A 19305-nucleotide genomic window follows, 5' to 3' on the forward strand; every position below is an offset into this window, starting at 1 on the left:
TGATCTGTTGGTGCGTTTGTTTTCCTAACACCATGAAGCTCAGAGAGGTTAAGTGACTTAGTCAAGGCTGTGCAGTTAGAAGGGATTTGGAAACTGTAGTACAATGGAGCAATCAGGACATAGACTTTGAAGTACTATGGGACACCGGCAATGTAAATACCTTGGGCAGTTTATCTATACTATGTGAGACTAAGTCTTAATTTCCCCTACATGCATTAATTAAAAATATATGGCCCTGGCTGGTGTGGCTCAGTGGATTGAGTGCTGGGCCTGCAAAGGGTTACTGGTTCAATTCCCAGTCAGGGCACATGCCTGGGTTGCAGGCCAGGTCCCCAGTAGAGGGTGCACAAGAGGCAACCACATATTGATGTTTCTCTCCCTCTCTTCCTCCCTTCCCCTGTCTAAAAATAAATAAAATAAAATCTTTTTAAAAAGTGCAGTAAGCATCAAGATAAAAGGCCTCTGTCTTCATATGATCTCACCTTTAACAGGAAGCTAAACAACAAAACAAACAAGCAAGCAAAATAAAAACACAGACACTGAAATAGAGAACAAGGGGACAGTGACCAGAGGGGAAAGGGGAGGGAATTTCAGGGGAAAAAGGGGAAGGACTTACAGGAACTAGTATAAAGGACACATGGACAACAGCTAAGGGGGGTAGAAATGGGAGGGAGGTGGGGAGCAAAAGACAGAAAACTGTACTTGAACAATAATTAAATAAAATTTTTTTAAAAAGGCCTCTATCTTAATAAAATATGAGGTTTTGCCCCTGCTTTATCACTTCCTGTATAACCTTGGGCAGTGACTTGATCTCTCTGGATTCAGTTTCATTATGAATTGAAAAAGTTACGGTAAGTATTCCCTAAGGTTTCTTCATGCGCTAAGATTCTATATTCCAAACCTAGGGTTCTTTTACAGACAGCATTTTTATAAATTTAAATAATTTTATAGGTTTGAATTCAGCCTATATTGTAATTTTTAGAATAATGGTTTCCATGGATCGAGTACTTGCTATGTAATGTAGGAGATTCCTTTTATGTCTTGCCTCAGTGATTCCAAGTTTTGGGTACCTTCAAGTCAGGTATACTGGTATTTGTCCAATAAATCTGTGCTCACCAATCCATATACAGTATCTGAGACATAATCATTTTCATTACCTTTGTATGTCCAGACTAAATAATTAAAATAATTTTAGTCAGACCTCATTTCTTTCTGATTCCTTATTTTAGTCATCCCTTTTTAATAATATTTTGTTATTCTTGAGGCATAGCTACCAAAACTATACATAATAAAGTGGGTGCTGCCAAATCAGTGGTTTTAGAAAATGTTCTATTAATATTTTATTTCCATTATATCTATCTCAAGGTCCTCATTATTTCATTGACCTTGTTGACAGCAGCAGCGCACACTAGATCAATATCCTGAGGAATTTTAAAAAATCCTTAGAAATTAACAGTAGTGTCCAACTGTTCTTCGAGAAGCTCTCGCATTCTACAGTAGAGGCATTTCAAGAGGCCTCTGTGGGGATGGGAGGCCGAGGAGGACGGGCTGCGGCACCACTACTGTCTCGGATTAGAGCAGTTCTGTTTCCTCACTGGTAGCTCTAAAATATCTACACAGGAGGAATGAAGAGGTAGCAATCTTCTCAGAAAGGGGTGCTAAGGGACAAGCCAAAAATATGTGGGCAAGCAAGTATGCTGCTTCTACGTAGCCTGCTCATTAACTTGAGGTGGCTTTCGAGGAGCTGACGGAGATGGAGGCAGGCGAAAGCTGAAGAGCCCGCCCAAGTTGGCTCTTGGTATAACTGCTGTATTTTTTAATGTGTTTTGTGGAATGCGTTTTTATATTAAATTTAACTTTAAAAAGAAAGGTGTAGTCACTTTTCAAAAGTTTGGAAACCACTAGTCCACGAGTGATTCTCAAGTTCCTAAAACAGCAAATGGTTTAGAACCAAATTACGTATTTTTATAATATTTATTAGCTGCCGTCAATAACAAGTTTTCCTTAAAATATTAGTGAGTTTATCTTAACACTTATTTTAAATTTGTTTTGTCCCTACTTGTAGGAATAAAAAAACATAAAATAACATCGCTCTAGATAAATATATCTCTGCCTGACTGCCAAAGTCAGTAAAAGGAAAAAGACTGCTTGGATTAGACATTGGCCTGTTTTTGTACTCGGTGTAACGCCTTTATTTTCCAATGCTTCTTAGGCATTTAGACTCCAGTGGTGCATGAAAAGAGAAATGTGCTGCACTGCCACGAATTCCAAATCGGGAGAACAAAATATCCATTCAAAAGTACAGTGTCAAATTGTTTATGTCTTCAGTTTATCTACTGAGGTTAGAAATGGAAGGAAGTACAATTCGAATCCAAAAGACCCAGAGGGTGAGTGAACGAAGGACTCAGCTGTGGTATTTATTTTGAAAATGTACTAGCAATAGTAATAAAAAGTGGTTTCTCTTACTTTACCAAGGAGCACAGCCATTTTGTGACGCCATCTGCCTTTATTGAGAGAAGCAACTCTGATCCAAATATTTAACTGTGAATTATAAATCCAGACATCACGGCCATTGATTCTTCCACCTTTAAATGCAGAACAACGCACATACCATAATATATGCAAATGTCACCAAGGGAGCTATACCAAGGCATAGATAATCAAAACATGGGATTATTTACCCAGTCCAAAAATTTGAGAATTCAGCATAATAAATGAAACAAAGACCCTCTTAAAGCTTAAGGGAAAGAGTTCTACAGAACACATTTAAACTCTGCCAACTGGTTTTTTGAGAAATGATGATTACAGGCCTCAAAAAGTAAAATGCAGACTATGAATTTTACAAATGCATATAGATCGTTAATTTAGGAGTCAGTCGTCAGGAGCACCCAAACAACAGAATTATTTTAAAAATATTTTTTTATTCACCCATTTTTTAAAAAGCATACCATTTTACAAAATAAAGTATGTGTTGTTATATTATTCAATATGTAGTAATAAAGTAATCTGTGAAGCTGGTACGGTTACTTAACCAATTAAGAGACTTTAGATCATAGATATGGAAGTTATAGCAAAAAGTCATTCTTGGTTTTATTTGTTGTATAAACTGATTTCCCTAAAGTGGGCATATCCAATTTCATTGTTTTCTTTTGAGACACTATGATCATTTAAAACAGAGAAACTATGTTCAAATTAAAAGCAGCTACTATAATAATTCTTTATTTACCTGAAACAAGAATGTCATTCCTTAGAGCACAGACTGCATACTCCGATTTGGTAAACTCTGGAAGCTTAGCCAAAGACTTCCATTCTCCTGTCACAGGATCGTAGCACTCGGTGTAGGGAAGATTAAACCCTCCAACCCGCTCACAGCCTCCAACGACCACTATCACCTCTGAAAAGCCAGTTGACCTAAAACAATTATTATAAGAATGAATAAATAATAAATTAAAATATATTCAAGATCCTATTAAGACCCTAAAAACAATACTATTATCATAAAGAAAGTGGGGCAGTATTATAAACCATTTATTCTCTAATGCATGTGTCAAATGATACAGTCTACCAATTACTACTTTGAGAACATTTACAAGGGATTTAGTGCTGTCATGTTTTTCCACAGAAAATTCCTGAGTATTTTTACCTTTGAGTTTTGCTTTAAAAATTGTTAAGCAGTCCAAAGATTCTACCTAACTCAATTGGAACTCTGGTAGTAATTTTTTGTAAATTTAAAAACATTTATTTTTAGAGAGAGAGGAATGGAAGGAGGGAGGGGGAGAGGGAGGGAGGGAGAGTGGGAGAGAGAAAAAGGTTTTGCTGTCAAACAGTCCGCACACCAGCAGCAGTGTCATATAGTTTGTCTATCATGTCCCTCGACTGCAGCGTTTTCTCTAGGGTTTGGTTTCATCTCACATTGTTTCGTACAGTGACAGGCTGTGGAGGCTTACAGCCTGGGAGCAATCAGCTGTGCCAGACAGCACAGGTGCGCGGTGGGCTACGCCCCCTAGGTTTGTGCAGATGCCTGCACACCTATGCAATCAGCTAAAGAAGCATTTCTCAGAATATATCCTCTCAGAATAATACAGTTAAGCAATGCATAACTGCATATGTATAGAAATTATTTTTAAAATAAAATTTTAAGGTAAAGTAAATTCAGGTAATCCAACTCAAAATGTTGGGCAGTCACTAAAAATGTTAACAAAGCTTATAACAAAAAATGTTAAAAATAAAGCAAGGTGGAGTCTCACAAAGAACAATGCTAACAATCTCTCTTTGCTTACTTAAGTGTGGAGGGGAAAACACCACGTCAGAACACTGGTATGTAGTTTTAGTCAGCGTGATGTCTCACAAGTGCACTAGGAAAAACCAAACTTGGCAATATTGACATGCCACTTTAATAGAGCGGTTATGTTCTACCCAACTAACTAAATCATTCACTTACTCCATGCCAAGCATACTTTTTCAATTATAATATCAGAAATATAATATTGTAGAGAAGAATTTTCTCCACAGATACAATAAAAATTAGTTTCAGGAACCTAACAAGTTATATAACCCTAACCTAATATACAGTAAAACATTATTAGAAGGCCTCAAATATCAATAATGTCTACTATTTTCCAAATAATTCCAAATGAAAAAGAAGATAGTGCCACTTAGTAGTGTAACTACTGACTCATCCTTCTTTTTATGAAAGTATCATTTCCTAAAATCATACTTAAAATATCTCTAAGAGAAATCCCTGTGGTATTCCCTAAAGTCCTATTTATTGACTGAGCAAAACAAAATTGCTAAATACTATCCCTGGGGTTCAATCACTTCTGTTTTAATGTAATCAATGTAATTATGATACATTATAGAATTTTTGTTTTATACTTTCCTTATAACATTTTACTTGTTTTACTACTTTCCTTTTGCTTGAATTCGCTTGTCTTTTTCAAGACTTCTTAGCCCAATAAACATATAGTCTCATTTTTGTACCTTGGAACGAGAAAACACTACAAAAAGCTACTGGCTAAAACGTCTAGTGCTACTAAACATGGAATTGTTTCAGTGTCTACTGGAATTTGTATTTATCTGAAAAGATCAGCAAACTGGTAGTAGTTTTACCTGTACTGAAGGGCCTACTCACAGCCAAGAGGCTTTTAACTTAATTAGTTAGAGACCAGTATGGTCTTCTCATTAGAGACTGTTAAGCCAATAAAAGTTATGTTTATTTCTGGATCTTGGAAAAATACGTAGGCTGCACTGATTGCCATAAAGAAAATAAGTTACTCCAGCTAATAATGGCCACTAGAGCAAAAAGGCAGTCAAAATGCTAGTAGAGGGTTAATAAAATTCTGGATAGTCATAAATCTATGTTTAGCATGAATGTTACTTTATTTTACTGATCCTTTCAAGTGAAATTGATTTTCTGCTATGACGAAATAACAAATATTTGTTGCTTTAATACTAATTCTAACTCTTTATTCTTAGGAAAGTATGACAACCAAATTATCCTTTTTTATAATGGAAATTTTTTTTTAAATCATCATCTTCCATCATAAATTTAAAAAGGTCAAATTAAAAGTTCACATTCTTTAATTTATGTGAAAAGTAAAATAATTATAAATCCACAGGATGTTCTAAAACAAAACAACAAAATGTGTACTACCAGGTTCAGTTAGGAATCTCAAAAGGTGAAATAAAGGACTTACTGGCCAAAATAACAAACCCACATATAATTAATGCCAAACACACCAGAAACAGGTGAACTGCCAAACTAACTTTCATCAACAAAAGGTGGTCGGAAGGTGATCCTGGCTAATGGGAAGAGTAACAATATATTAAAAAAACAAACTAGGAAAGGTAGTCTGTTTCCATATAGTGGGAAGTTGGAAGGGTGAAGGGAGAGATGTTAGTGATATAGCTGATCAAACATTCTAAGACTCAAAAATACCTGAAAACCAAGTCATCAAAACAAAAATAATGGACTAAAATAGAGATAAGAGGCTTTAAGCCCTAAAGAGACCGAATGGCTCTTAAATCTGTAGGACATGACAGCTACTAAACACAACGTATTAATTTATACTTCCCCCCTTTATATCAAAAGAGGGGATTGGTCAGACCTAGAAGTAATAAGGTAAATGAATGAATGAATGAATGAATGAAAGTAATAATCAGGAGGCAAACATTTCCTGTGCCCATTCAACTTACTGTCCAAGGCAGCAATTTCCAACCTTTTTCATCTCATGGCACATATTAATTACTAAAATTCTGTAGCACACCAAAAAGTGTATTTTTTCCTGTCTGACCAAAAAAAGGTATAATTTTGATTAATTCACATAGGATAGCTATTGTTGTATTGGCTGTTGTCATTTTTTGACAATATAAGGGAGAAGACATCAGCACCCCTGGTTAAATGGGTATTGTGTGTTTCAAAGATTCTTGTGGCACACAGCTTGAAAATTGCTGGCCTAAGGAAAAGAGGATCTTAATCTTAGCTAAATTGAACATTATTGGTTCTTTGGTAAGAATATTTTCATGTTGGATGAGACTTCCTCTGGCTATCCTAGGCCCCAGGATTCCTCTCCTAAACATCTAACTCCCTTTGTATTCCATGCTTGCCAAACAGCCTTGGAAAACCTTGGCTTCCCATGTGGTGACTTGCCTATAGTGAGAGAATATGCTGAACAGGTTGATTTAACATATCTAGTCTGTTTGACGGTTCCATTTTTTTATTGCAAATAAATACAGGATGGGTAAAAAGTAGATTTATAGTTGTTCACATGGGAAATAATGAAACGGTTGTACTGATCAAAAGAATAAAAATGTTTACTTTTAAAAATCAGCATTTATCTAAGAACTTATTAGGAACTAATTACAGATGGGCTTAAATAGTCACAAAAATGTTCATTTCACTTAATGGTAAAAAAATCAGGAAGAGCCCAATGTGGGGGAATGGTTATGGTATACTGTAGATATCATGTCACAGAAATATGTTGATCACATATTGAATGCTAAAAGCAGACTATGAAATGGATTGTAACTCTGTAAAATAATAGTATTAATATCAAATTCAGAGAGAATAAAGGGAAGAACAAAGCCAAATGTTACAGTGTTACCTTCTGGAAATAGGAACATGGGTGATATTTTTTGCTTATCTCATTCTCTAAAGTTGTTCCAATGAAAATAAATTATTCTCCTCCTCTTTTCCCCAAGTTAAGAAACAACAAAGGAAAAAAATCACACTTCACTATTAATAGCCACTGGGTCTTCCACTCAACCTAATATGCGACTAGACTCAGTCATCACATTTTTGCTACCTGATCCTGCTTCCATGGCATAGGCTACCTGTCCAGAGAATGCTGTCTGGCTTAAACAGAGATTCTCTCTCCACAAGAGGGGGAGAGATTGAGCGACTGTACTTGTATATAGAAACCTAAAACCTGTGAGTGGCCACGTTCAGTCAGAGCAATGTGGACACGGCGAGAGGACACAGAGGTCACAGATTGGTTTCTGGTGGTTTTTCAGTAGCCCATTCCAGGTTTCTCTGAGGCCCTGTTGAGTTTTGCCCTTAGGTTTTTTCTACAAGACAATGTGCCAGGCCAATGTGTAACCTTTTATGCTTCAACTGGTAAACTAGATTAAATTCCTCCTAATCAGAAATTTGATACATTAGACTCAATGGATTTCGGAAAAGATGCTCAATCATCGACAGTTAAAAAGAAATGTAAATTAGAATTATGAGAGATGGTTTTCACTTCCCAGAGTAGTAAAGATTTACAAAAACCAATAATATAATATGTTGGCAAAGGAGTGAAGAAATAAGACACTTCCACATTTTTGGTTAAAGTATAGCTTGGAAGACAATTTTATACAGTATCCACCAAAATTAAATATGCACATACCCTATGACTAAGCAATTCCACTTTTAGTAATTCAAGTTAAAAATTACCAGTGTATACAGACAAATGCACAAGAATATCTACTGAACATTCTTTTCAATGGCAAAAATCTAGAAACAAACCTAAATGTCCATCATTAAGAGATGAATCAAATAAATTATGATATTCATAAATGAATTCATATGATATTCATAAATTTAATTCATAAATTAAAACTGTATGCAGTTTTAAAAAATGAATTTGAAAATATCCATAACAAAAAAGTGAAAGTCTTTTATGTAGTAATGTAGAACAATCTCTAAGATACTTTGAAGTGATAAAACAAGGTGCAAAACTGTAGTACACTACCCACATAAACAAAAGTGGGGAGGTGTGTGCTCAGATGCACAAACACAGATGCTACTTCTATGTGCAAAATATATATATTTTTAAATCCTCACCTGAGGATATATGTTCATTGATTTTTTTTGGGGGGGTGAGGAGAGAAAGAGAAAAATGTGAGCGAGAGACATCCATCTGTTGCCTCCCATATCCAGAGATTCATTCTGCACACTTTTTGTGTGACAGATGATGCTCCAACCAACTGAGCCACCCAGCAAGGGCTCTATGCAAAGAATATTTCTAAAAAGAGTTAAAAAATCTGGTAACAGGTATCGTTTGGGGAAAACTAATATACCTAAGGTCTGGCAAAGGGAGAATTACAATATATACTTTTATGTAAAAATATCTGAATTCAAAATAACAATGAATTAATATGTATAAAATATGAAACCATGAATCCCGTAATATAGTAGGGACTAGAACAAAAATTCAGAACAAAAAATTTTAGCCTTGGCTCTGTCACTAAGTAACTTTGTGACAAGAGCAAGTTGGTTCACTTAATTGTGCCTCAGTTTTATCACCTATAAAATAAGGAATGAAGGTATTTATTAATCCTAAAACATTATTTCTTCTTTAGTATTTAATATTACTTTGTATTAATTTCAGGTGTACAACATAGTGGTTAGATAAGCATATACTTTACAAAATGTTTCCCCCTAGTATTTCCTAGTACCCATCTGGCACCATACATAGTTATTACAGTATTATTTACTGTATTCCCTATGCTGTACTTTACATCCCCGTGGCTATTTTATAATTGCTAATATGTACTTAATCCCTTTGCCTTTTTTACCCAGTCCCCCAGCTTCCTCCTTTCTGGCAACCATGAGTTTGTTCTCTGTGTCTATGTCTGTTCCAATGAAAACACTATTTCTTTAAAAAAAAATCACAACCCCAAAACCTCTACCTTAGTTTTCTCAACTGGTTTCTAATAGGAACTTGAACCTTGTTCTCACTATGGCAGTCATACTCCTATACTCATTATATGGTAACTGATTATTAGGCAAGAGGTAGTAGTAGCTTATTAAATCTTAGCTATTTTTCAATGGAATATGACAAAGAGCATTGATTTTTTTCTTTACATAATGAACTTATGCTTAAAATGAACCACTTGATAGCAAGCATTTCTGTCTCTCAAATCACATTTCCTAAAGTATAGTGAAATTTTAAAGTGTATTTTTATTTTCTCCATAAAACCAGTGACAATTTTTTGCAAAAATTTTTATTATGCATTTTTGTGTTAAATGCTAGGTTATGTATTCTTTCATAAACTGTCTCCAATCCTCACAACAATCTTAAGGAGGTAGGTAGTAGTATGCTCATTTTACAGATGAGAAAACTGATGGATACATAGTACAGTTCAAGCGCCTTGCCCAGAGTCATGGAGCTGACAGCTGTGTAGAGAGCCAGACTCTAATCCAGGCCTGTCAGTTTCTGAAGCCAGTACTCTGAACACATCATGATGCTTACACTTGATGTTTATTCAAAATAATATGATGTGTTGGTGCAGAGATTTAAAGTTGCATAATATATATTAATAAATATAATCAATTGCTCCTAAGCTTTGTTCCTTCTGTGATTGGTCTCCGCTGTTTTCTCTTCGTGCAGTACAACTGGCAGAGCAGATCATCGAGACTTTCATGCTCTTGGGTGCACTTTTGGGCTTTCTGTCATTTAGGAGGCACATGGGTATATGAGGAGGGACCCCCCCCAAACCCCCGTAATTTATTTCTAAAATACTGTGCATTTTTTCTTAAAGGTTTATAAACTTTAGTCACCTTCAAAGTACTCTCCATTGGATGCAATACACCTATTGAGATATTTTTTCCCCACTGTTCGAAAGTTTTTGAACTTGTTGATTTTGATGCCTTTTAGTGCTTTTGCCAGTTTTTTTTGTTTCACCTCTTCCACACTTGCAAAAGGTTTCCCCTTGACATCTTTTTCCATCCTGAGAAAAACTGCTAAACATTCAGTGGGGTGTGGGCAGGTACGCTTGTAAATAACCCATCATGAGGGCAAACACTCTGAAAATCTTAAAAAAAACCTCACTGAAGCCAAACACAGCCGCTCACCACACCAGCCGGTGCATCCATACAGATGGGCTCCTAGAACGCTCACCTAGCAGGGGAAGCCGGTATTACAAGGGGCCGGCCCTCCAGAAGAGAATTCCTATTTGGGGGCTCCCGGCCTTGTATACAGGTAAGACTATCCAGCATGGGCTGAGCTCTGGAGGGCACCTGACACGAGATAAATACAAAGAACTACTGGCTGACGTGGAGTGTCACCTAACTGTGCGGTGGTGTAAACTGTTATCGCCCTAATCTGGAGGTAACTGCATCCAGAAAGGTAAGACAATCATATATCCTGTGTCTTCTAATATGATACATTACCTAAGGGTGAACTCCAGTCAAAAATATTTAACTGGTTTCCATTAAGCTGAAGCTTGTAGAGCCAACTTCCAGTTTCCAGAAACAAACTGTATTTTGCCATGTATAACATGCACTTTTTTGCCCAATTTTTTGAGGGAAAAATAAGGATGCGCATTATATATGGGTGGTAATAATTCTGTATTTAGTGTTTTAAATTCCTTTATTTATGCTTATGTGTTAAAAGCATAACTCTAGAAAGCAATAACAATATCCATATGCAAAATATGGATATGTACCCATATGTACCCTGTAATACAATAGTTGGTTTTTTCTAAATGTAAATAAACAAAAAATTGAATTAAAAAATTAAAATGAAAGATATTTTCCTGAAAGTTTGGGCCAAAAACGTGGGTGTGCATTATAAATGGTAAAATACAGTAACTAAATAGAGCAGTGACACCACAAGGAAGCAATGAAACTAACATGAAAGTGGAATATTGTTCTGGACGACTTGCCTGTCACAAGAGAGAATCACCAAAAAGAAAGCAACTTCATGGAAATAACCAAATGCAGCAGTGGTCCTAGACTGGACCCAGTTTCATGAGAGAACAGTTGGGGGAAGTATTAATATGAATTGGGTATTAGATAATATTAAAGAATTATTAACTTCAAGTGTGATGTTATTTTGCCTATGTTATTTTTTAACAATGCACCAAGTAAAAAATACAAATATATAATTAAAAAAAAAAGAAAGAAACACTGTCTGCATGAATGGATGATTGAATGAAGAAAAAGTCTGGGCCGGAGAGAAGAGGTCTGATAGTCAATAGCATGCATGGTAGCATAAGAACAGATGAGATTGCCTAGGGAAGTGTACAAAGCGAGACAGAGAGACATGGACCAAAGGGACTAGCACCATTTCCAAGACTAGATATAGAACCATCAAACTGAAAAAGAGTGGTTAGAGACATAAGATAACCATGAGGAAAACGGTATCCACAGGCTATAGGAGGAGTTCCAAGAGGGATTAAAGCAATCAATAATGTCAAATCCTGAAGGGAGACCAAGCTGGATGAAGACTGCAAAGAAGTATCTAACAATGACAAGCAGTGATGGCCTGATTGAGAGGAGTTTCTGTAGGGTGACGGGAGCAGAAGTCAGAGGAGTGAACTGCAGTTGAAGAAGCGGAGACACCACTCCCTTTCTGGAGTTTCTCAGAAAGATGAGAACCTGTATGAATAATACACATTGTTCAGATAATTAAATTCCTAGTGATTGGTACTAACATGCAGTAACAAATAAGTGGAAGACAGAATTATAATAATAATAATTAAGGGATAGAAGTTGACTGCAGAATTATAAAATAAAATACTCCTCTTAATATTCCTCACTTAATGCCTACATAAAATAAATATCTGCTATTACATTTATAATTATCTGTAAACTAAATATAACTATAATTTCTTTTTTTCCTATATGGCTCCTAAATAAAGGTGATACGGCAATCTTATGTATAGATGTGTTTCACTGTATAAAATGGATAAGTTCCCTTAAAAATTGGAAGAAAACTTTTGTAAATTGAATAGTTAAGTGAATAAAAAGTATTTATTATCTAACCTAATTAACCCTATGTTGCAATGTGATTTCATTTAGGTCACATTTTTATAAGTGACCTGATAAAAATGACATTTAAATAATATTAATAATAAATGACAGTATTTTGATTTTGCAACATATATTCCTTGGTCTGTATTCTAATCCAATGAGATATGCAGGACAGGTATTATTAGCCCTATTTGGCCCCCAAACTTTCTTCTGCTACAAGGGGACTCCCGTTCAGAAAAATGGGTGATTTTCCTTGGAGGGTTACTGTGTACCCAGAAGTTGTGGAACAGCCCCAAAGCTGTTCAGTTTTCTTAATATATTTGAGAACCTTGGTCCATCCACATGCTTAAGCTCAGCCCAAGTTTCTTAACAGTCCTTTAAAAAGAAGAACAGTACATTTAAAAAAATCGTACATTTATAGAATAAAACTGTTTTTTGTCCTGTGTTAAATGACTAAGAGTAAAATATTTACATTTTCTATAATACACTTTTTAAAATTAACATCAGCTGATTTTTTCCAGTTTTACTGAGATACAATTGATGTAAGTCAGCTGACTTCAAAGAAAAAGATTTCCTCTAACCATAATATAAGAAATATTAATTTTTTGTAATAATAGTTACCCTATATTGCCTCTAATTTATAAAAAGTTCAGACTGTCAGGTACTGGGAGTTTTCTTAAAATGGTCAGACCTACACTAACACTACAGAAATAATAAGAGCTAATGGTTTTTAAGTACTTTCTCTGCTGAATACCTTAAGAATTACTACATTTAACAGTTTTTTTTTTTAGATTTTATTTATTTATCTTTAGAAGGGAAGGGAAGGAAAGAGGGAGAGGAACATCAATGTATGGTTGCCTCTCGTGCATCCCCTGCTGGGAACTGGCCTGCAACACAGGCATGTGCCCTGACTGGGGATTGAACTGAGATCCTTTGGTTCACAGGCTCATGGTCAATCCACTGAGCTATGCCAGCCACAGCTACATTTAACAGTTTTAATGACAAAATCTGTAAAGCAAGTATCATTTATCACCATTTTCATTTTACATACAAGGGAACAGATTAAATTTTGCTATACCCAAACATGTAGTCACAGACTTTATACATGCTATCTTATAATATGCTGAATTTTAATCACATTCCAAAATAATAATAATCAAAATCAAAGTTAAAAATGTGTTTTGACAAACAAAATTCAAATAGACTCATAGCTGCCAGAGGGAAGGGGAACTTGAGGACTGAATGGAAGAGGTGAAGGGGTTAAGAACTACAGAACAGTCACGAGATGTAAAGCACAGCACAGGGAATACAGTCAGTAATACTGTAGTAACTATGTGTGGCGTCGGGTGGGCGCTGGAAACATGGGGGGCGGAAGGAACACTTGGTAAAGTATATGATTATCCAACCACTATGCTGTATACCTGAAAAGTACAAAATAATATTGAATGTAAACTGTAATTTAAAAGTAAAATAAAAATAAATAAATAAAATATCAAAGCAAAAAATATGATTTGAGAGCTACACTATAGTAAATGCATAGGAAAGGTGTAGATGGTATAGAGAAATAAAAATAAACACTAGTTTCACAACAATGGGAATATACATATGTATTTTCTTTTTTAAGTCTTTACCAGAGGATATGTTTCTTGATTTTAGAAAGGAAGGAGGGGAGGGGGACGGGGGGGGGAGGAAGGAAGGTGGGAAGGGGGGAGAGAGGAAGAGAAGGGGAGAGAGATCAATTTGTTGCCTCCCATATGTGTCTGCGACCCCCCCACCCCCATCAGGGATCAAACCCGCAACCTTTTGGTGTACTGGATGATGCTCCAAGCAGCTGAGCTACCTGGCCAGGGCACAATGTAAATATCTTTAATAATACTGAATTGTACACTTAAATATGAAGGTGAATTTTATGTGTTTTATTACCATAATTAAAAAACCCAACCTTGCCCTGGCTGGCGTAGCTCAGTGGATTGAGCATGGGCCTGTGAATCAAAGGATCACAGTTCAATTCCCAGTCGGGGCACACGCCTGGGTTGCAGGCCAGTTCCCTACAGGGGATGCACTAGAGGCAACCATACATTGATGTTTCTCTCCCTCTCTCCTTCCCTTCTCCTCTAAAGACAAATAAATAAAATCTTAAAAAAAACAACACCCCCCCCAAACCTTAGCTTTGTTAGAAGAGTTATTAAAAAGAGTCATTACTGTCGTATTTCCCACAATAGACATTCCTTGCTTATTCACAGTAACATACATGTGGATATTCCTGTGGGAGCAGTTCCAGGACCCCCATGGATAGCAAAATCCATGGACACTCAAGTCCCTTATATAAAATGTTGTTGTATTTGTATATAATCTACACTTGCACACAGTCCACAACAGTGTATGCCTTCAACATGCCACAACATGTCACTTCATTCTTGTGGATTTGCTATAGTGCTCGGAGTGTGGCAAATTTAAGTTTTGCTCTTTGGAGCTTTCTGGAATTTTCTCACCCCCAAATATTTTCGATCTGAGGTTGAGTTACTTACTCACGGATATGGAGGGCTCACTGTATAATATTATTCCTTCTATTATTAAGGCCTGGGGATTATTTTTTTATAGTTTATGACTTAAAAATCTATAGGTGTTTTACAGAAATAACCAACTGTAAGAAGCCACTAAATAACAGGACATACTTTAATTGTATTCCTATCCTGTTAACATAAATTTTCCAAATTCTATATAATTTTATAACCTGAAAAAATTTTTCTGAGACTGACATTAAATATAGTAACTGTGGCAATGAGAAAAGATCTGAAGCTTGGATTTCACATCTGATGTACATTACTTGACACTTCTGTATTTCATGCTGTCTGTGAGAGTCTACTAAGGTTTTTAGCTCCTTCATATCCAAAGAGCCTCTGAAAAGAAAAGTGGAATGTTTTGGGACCCTATGGCGGTTATGGGAAATTAGTAGAAGTATGTTGAGACGTACACAGTTACAAATACCTTTTGCAACAACCTCTGATAGCTCAGAACAATAATAAGGGATGCTATTGTTGAATCTAGTCTTCACTGAGAGAGACATTCTAATGATTTACATAATCTAAAATAAATCTTAAATTGTATAAATCATCGTGTAGACAATACATATAAAGGACTACACTGAAATTACCTTCAGGTGTTTAAAAATACTTAAAAAACAAAAACTTTTGTTAATCATATTGTAGGTAATTTTTAAAGTCTTCTTACCTTCGGGGTCTAGTCCTTGGGGACATCATTTCATTCCCAAGTATGTGGTACCGTCTTGCTTCATGCAACAACTGGTAACACTCCGGAGAATTCTGGATCAATTGGTCCACCTCAACTGTTTGAACAAAGTAGTTGGGATGCAACAGAGGGAGTCTCACATGTGTCAGGAGCTCATGTAATAGTGGTCTCCTGAGATCAACTGCATGGTAGACCCAACGCATGACAGCTTCAAAAACCATCTCCTCTTTACTAATAGCAAGTTCGTCACTACAAATATAGTCAATAAGTTCATCTTTGTCAAGCTCAAGAAATTCTTCATGTTGGGACACATCCTCAAAAGTCTGTAATGCAAAATTCTTGCATTTAGTGAAGAGTGTTTTGAGTGAATGGGTATCAGCAAAGCGCTGGATTCCTAAGCAATTACAAGGATCAAGTTGCTCCTCCAAGAACTTGGCACATGCATCACGGAGGACACTGATCTGAAAGAGGCTTGATGTTTCAAAGAGATATTGCACATTTTCTGTAGTGATCTTCACCTTTCCAGTATAAACATACTGCAAAAAACACTCCATAGCTTCAGCTAAAATACCATTGATTTCAACCAGCATTTCTCGGCTTTCTCTGTGGTCGTTACAAAACATAGCTCTGAAGTAGCTACTACAGGCAGAGAGAACAGCTCTATGGCAAGGAAATTCTTTTCCTTCCACACAAATGATAACATCTGTGAATAAGCGGCTGTCTCGGAATTCATTAAATATTTGGAGTATATTTTCAGCATGGGATGATCCTGAAGAGAAGTCAAAAAACTCATGGCCTGTCAGAGATTTTGGGTCCATTTCAAAAACTTTCCGCTTCGTTGCTGGGGAATCACGCACCCCGAGATCCTCTCTGTTTAGTCTTCGCCCCAATATTAGGACCATTGTTACATCAGTTGACTATATAATTGCTGAGAAATGACTGTTAGGGATCTTACTGATGTGGCTAAAAGTAAAAAAAAAAAAAAAAAGTGAAAACATTCAAATGAGTAAAAAAATTTAGAATTCAAATTACATAATTTCATTTTGATATTAACAGTACAACAAAACTGCATAATATATTTCATGTAGGGTATAGAGCAACATTTCATTTTAATAAAATTGATAAATAAAAATTGCTTTTGCACAATCAGAACCTTATAGGTAATTTGCAATAGTACTCCTTAAGCGCCCCAGCTGAAAGGATACCACGTGCTCTGCGAACTGCTAATAACCTTGTCTCCCCTTTTACACAGCTGTGTTCCGTCCAGACTGTACAGATAAGTCAGAACTTTGTAAGACACAGGATCTATGTTCAGAGCACGAATATAAGTGTATATTATCTTAATATAGTGATGCTAGAGAGGAATTCAGTTACCGCTTATCTATCAATGGGCTTTAAAAATATGTATATTGTTTGATCAGCAAGTCCCTCTCTAGAAGTTCCAGGGAAATAATCAGGGTATGTAGAAAGATTTATCTATAGAGATGCTCAATGCTATTTTAGCAAAAAAGACTTAAAACCACCTAAATGCCTTATGAGAGGGGATTAGTTAAACAAAAGTACATCTTAAGGACAGAACAAAGTCTATGCAGCCATTAAAAATTACTTACACTATTTAACGACACAGGGAAGTATTAAGCAGATAGTATGTGAAGAGCAGATCATAAAATGTATGCTAAGGAAACAGAAAATGTATGTGTCAGTGCATCTAGGGATAGGAAAAAGGAGGCACATATGCCAAAATATTAAGGGCTTTATTTATTTTGTTTTTCTCTATTTTCTCCTAAATTTTCACTCTGAATAGGTAGTAATTTGTTTTTAAGTCTCCTTCACAAGTGACTATGAATAGGTAACTAATGGATAGAGGCACTGAGGTATAGCTATCGATTCTCTTAAATTTTGATTTATGAGAAGTTCTTCTACTCACTTTTCCACATCTCCTTAAGTTTATATATGATCCAAAATGTATTTCTAACTGGCTTAAGAGCACCCACAGTCACTCTCATCTATTCCCATGCCCTCAGACTCCCATCACAGTCACTTCTACAGGACCCAGCTTCTTCCTGAAATATGTCAACAGTCAGAGATCCAGGCCTAACTATGGTGGCATGAAGAAGGCCTAACATGGAAAACAGTATGGTAGCTCCTCAAAAAACTTAAAACAGAACTATTACACGACCCAGAAATTCCACTTTTGGGTATTTATCTGAAGAAATACAAAAGACTAATTTGAAAAGACATGTGCAACCCTATGTTCACTGCACATTACTTATAATAGAACCGCCCTTTTGGATAAAAGGGACAAGTTTACTTACATACATGAAAAGATACTCTGTTCTGTATTCAATTATCTTACTGCGTCTGGTATTTGTCATCTGGTGTCTTAACTGTACCTCATAAAACTGGGGGGTAGCATATTGAGTGAGTTAAGTGTTAATGTGAGGCTGATTAAAACTTGAGTTCTCAAGGACTTCTGGCCAAGATGGAGGTGTAGGTAGACACACTGTGCCTCCTTGCACAACCAAAATTAAAGACAACAAAAAATTTAGAAACAAAAAAACAACCAGAACTGACAGAGAATTGAACTGTACGGAAGTCCGACAACCATTCATCTAGACCGGTAAGGAGGGCGGGGTTGGTGGCCAGTGGAGAAGGGTTTTGGCAGCAAAGAGTGGTGACTGCCAGACCCAGGGTGCAGGGTGGCAATAAGCAGACCCAGTGAGGGCGCAAGGCGGCTGGCTGACCAGGCAGTTCCACATTTGCACACAGATAAATCAGGCGAAACTGGGGATCGAGACAGACCGTGCAACCCAGGGCCCCAGAACCAGGAAATAAAGCCTAAAAGCACCCATTGAAAACACTTATGAGGTTGAGGTGCAGGGAGAGACTCCCAGCCTCGCAGGAGAGTTCACTGGAGAGACCCACAGGGTCTTAGAACATACACAAGCCCGCCCACCCAGGAACCACCAGCACTGGAAGGGCCCAGTTTGCTTGTGGGAAGTGGCAGAAGGGACTGAAATCCGAGAGAGAGCAGAACAAGTGCCATTGTTCCCTCTCTGACCCCGCTCCCACATACAGTACCACGACCCAGTAACTGAGTTGCCCGGCCCTGGTGAACACCTAAGGCTCCACCCCTCACTACGTAACAGGCACAAGAAGACAACAAAAAAAGGGGGGGGGATCAAACAGAACAGATGAAAGCCCCAGAGCCAATACATCTAAGAGACTAAGAAATAGCCAGCCTATCAGATGCACAGTTCAAAGCACTGGTGATCAGGATGCTCACAGAATTGGTTGATTTTAGTCGCAAATTAGATGAAAAAATGAAGGCTACACTAAGTGAAATGAAGCAAAATGCACAGGGAAATAATAGTGTTGGGAAGAAAACTGGGACTCAAATCAATGGACTGGATCAGAAGGAAGAAAGAAACAACCAAACAGAAAAGAATGAAGAAATGAGAATTCAAAAAAAATGAGGAGAGGCTCAGCAACCTCCAGGACATCTTTAAACATTCCAATATCCGAATTATAGGGGTACCAGAAGGGAAAGAAGAGCAACAATGGAAAAGTTATTTGATCAAATATTAAAGGAGAACTTCTCCAATTTGGCAAAGGAAATAGACTTCCAGGAAGTGCAGGAAACTCAGAGAGTCCCAAAGAAGTTGGACCAAGAAGGAACACACCAAGGCATATCATAATTACATTAGCCAAGATTAGAATGAAAGAGAGAATTCTAGAAGCAGCAAGAGATAAGGGGACAGTAACCTACAAGGGAGTTCCCATGAGACTGTCGTCTGATTTCTCAAGAGACCTTA

At 36.7% G+C, this 19305-nt stretch overlaps 1 protein-coding gene across 4 annotated transcripts in view; it reads right to left on the bottom strand.

Annotated features, from left to right (window-relative positions):
• The window catches only part of KLHL24 (kelch like family member 24), a 41348-nt gene that overhangs the window by 13169 nt on the left and 8874 nt on the right, over positions 1-19305 (bottom strand). For 3 of the 4 annotated variants that reach the window (XM_037154839.2, XM_037154837.2, XM_053657661.1), the window contains exons 4-6: positions 15473-16453; positions 3227-3411; positions 2467-2585 (exon numbers count right to left, since the gene is read on the bottom strand). In XM_037154839.2, the coding sequence (XP_037010734.1) occupies positions 2467-2585; positions 3227-3411; positions 15473-16392 (1224 nt within the window). In that variant the 5' untranslated portion in view covers positions 16393-16453. Of the gene's footprint in view, positions 1-2466; positions 2586-3226; positions 3412-15472; positions 16454-17100; positions 17166-19305 lie in introns of all 4 variants that reach the window. The other variant, XM_053657662.1, reaches the window with a different exon arrangement.

Source organism: Artibeus jamaicensis, unplaced genomic scaffold, assembly GCF_021234435.1.
Source record: "Artibeus jamaicensis isolate MK-2021 breed Jamaican fruit bat unplaced genomic scaffold, CSHL_Jam_final scaffold_474, whole genome shotgun sequence".
In the NCBI taxonomy this organism is placed as follows: Eukaryota; Metazoa; Chordata; class Mammalia; order Chiroptera; family Phyllostomidae; genus Artibeus; species Artibeus jamaicensis.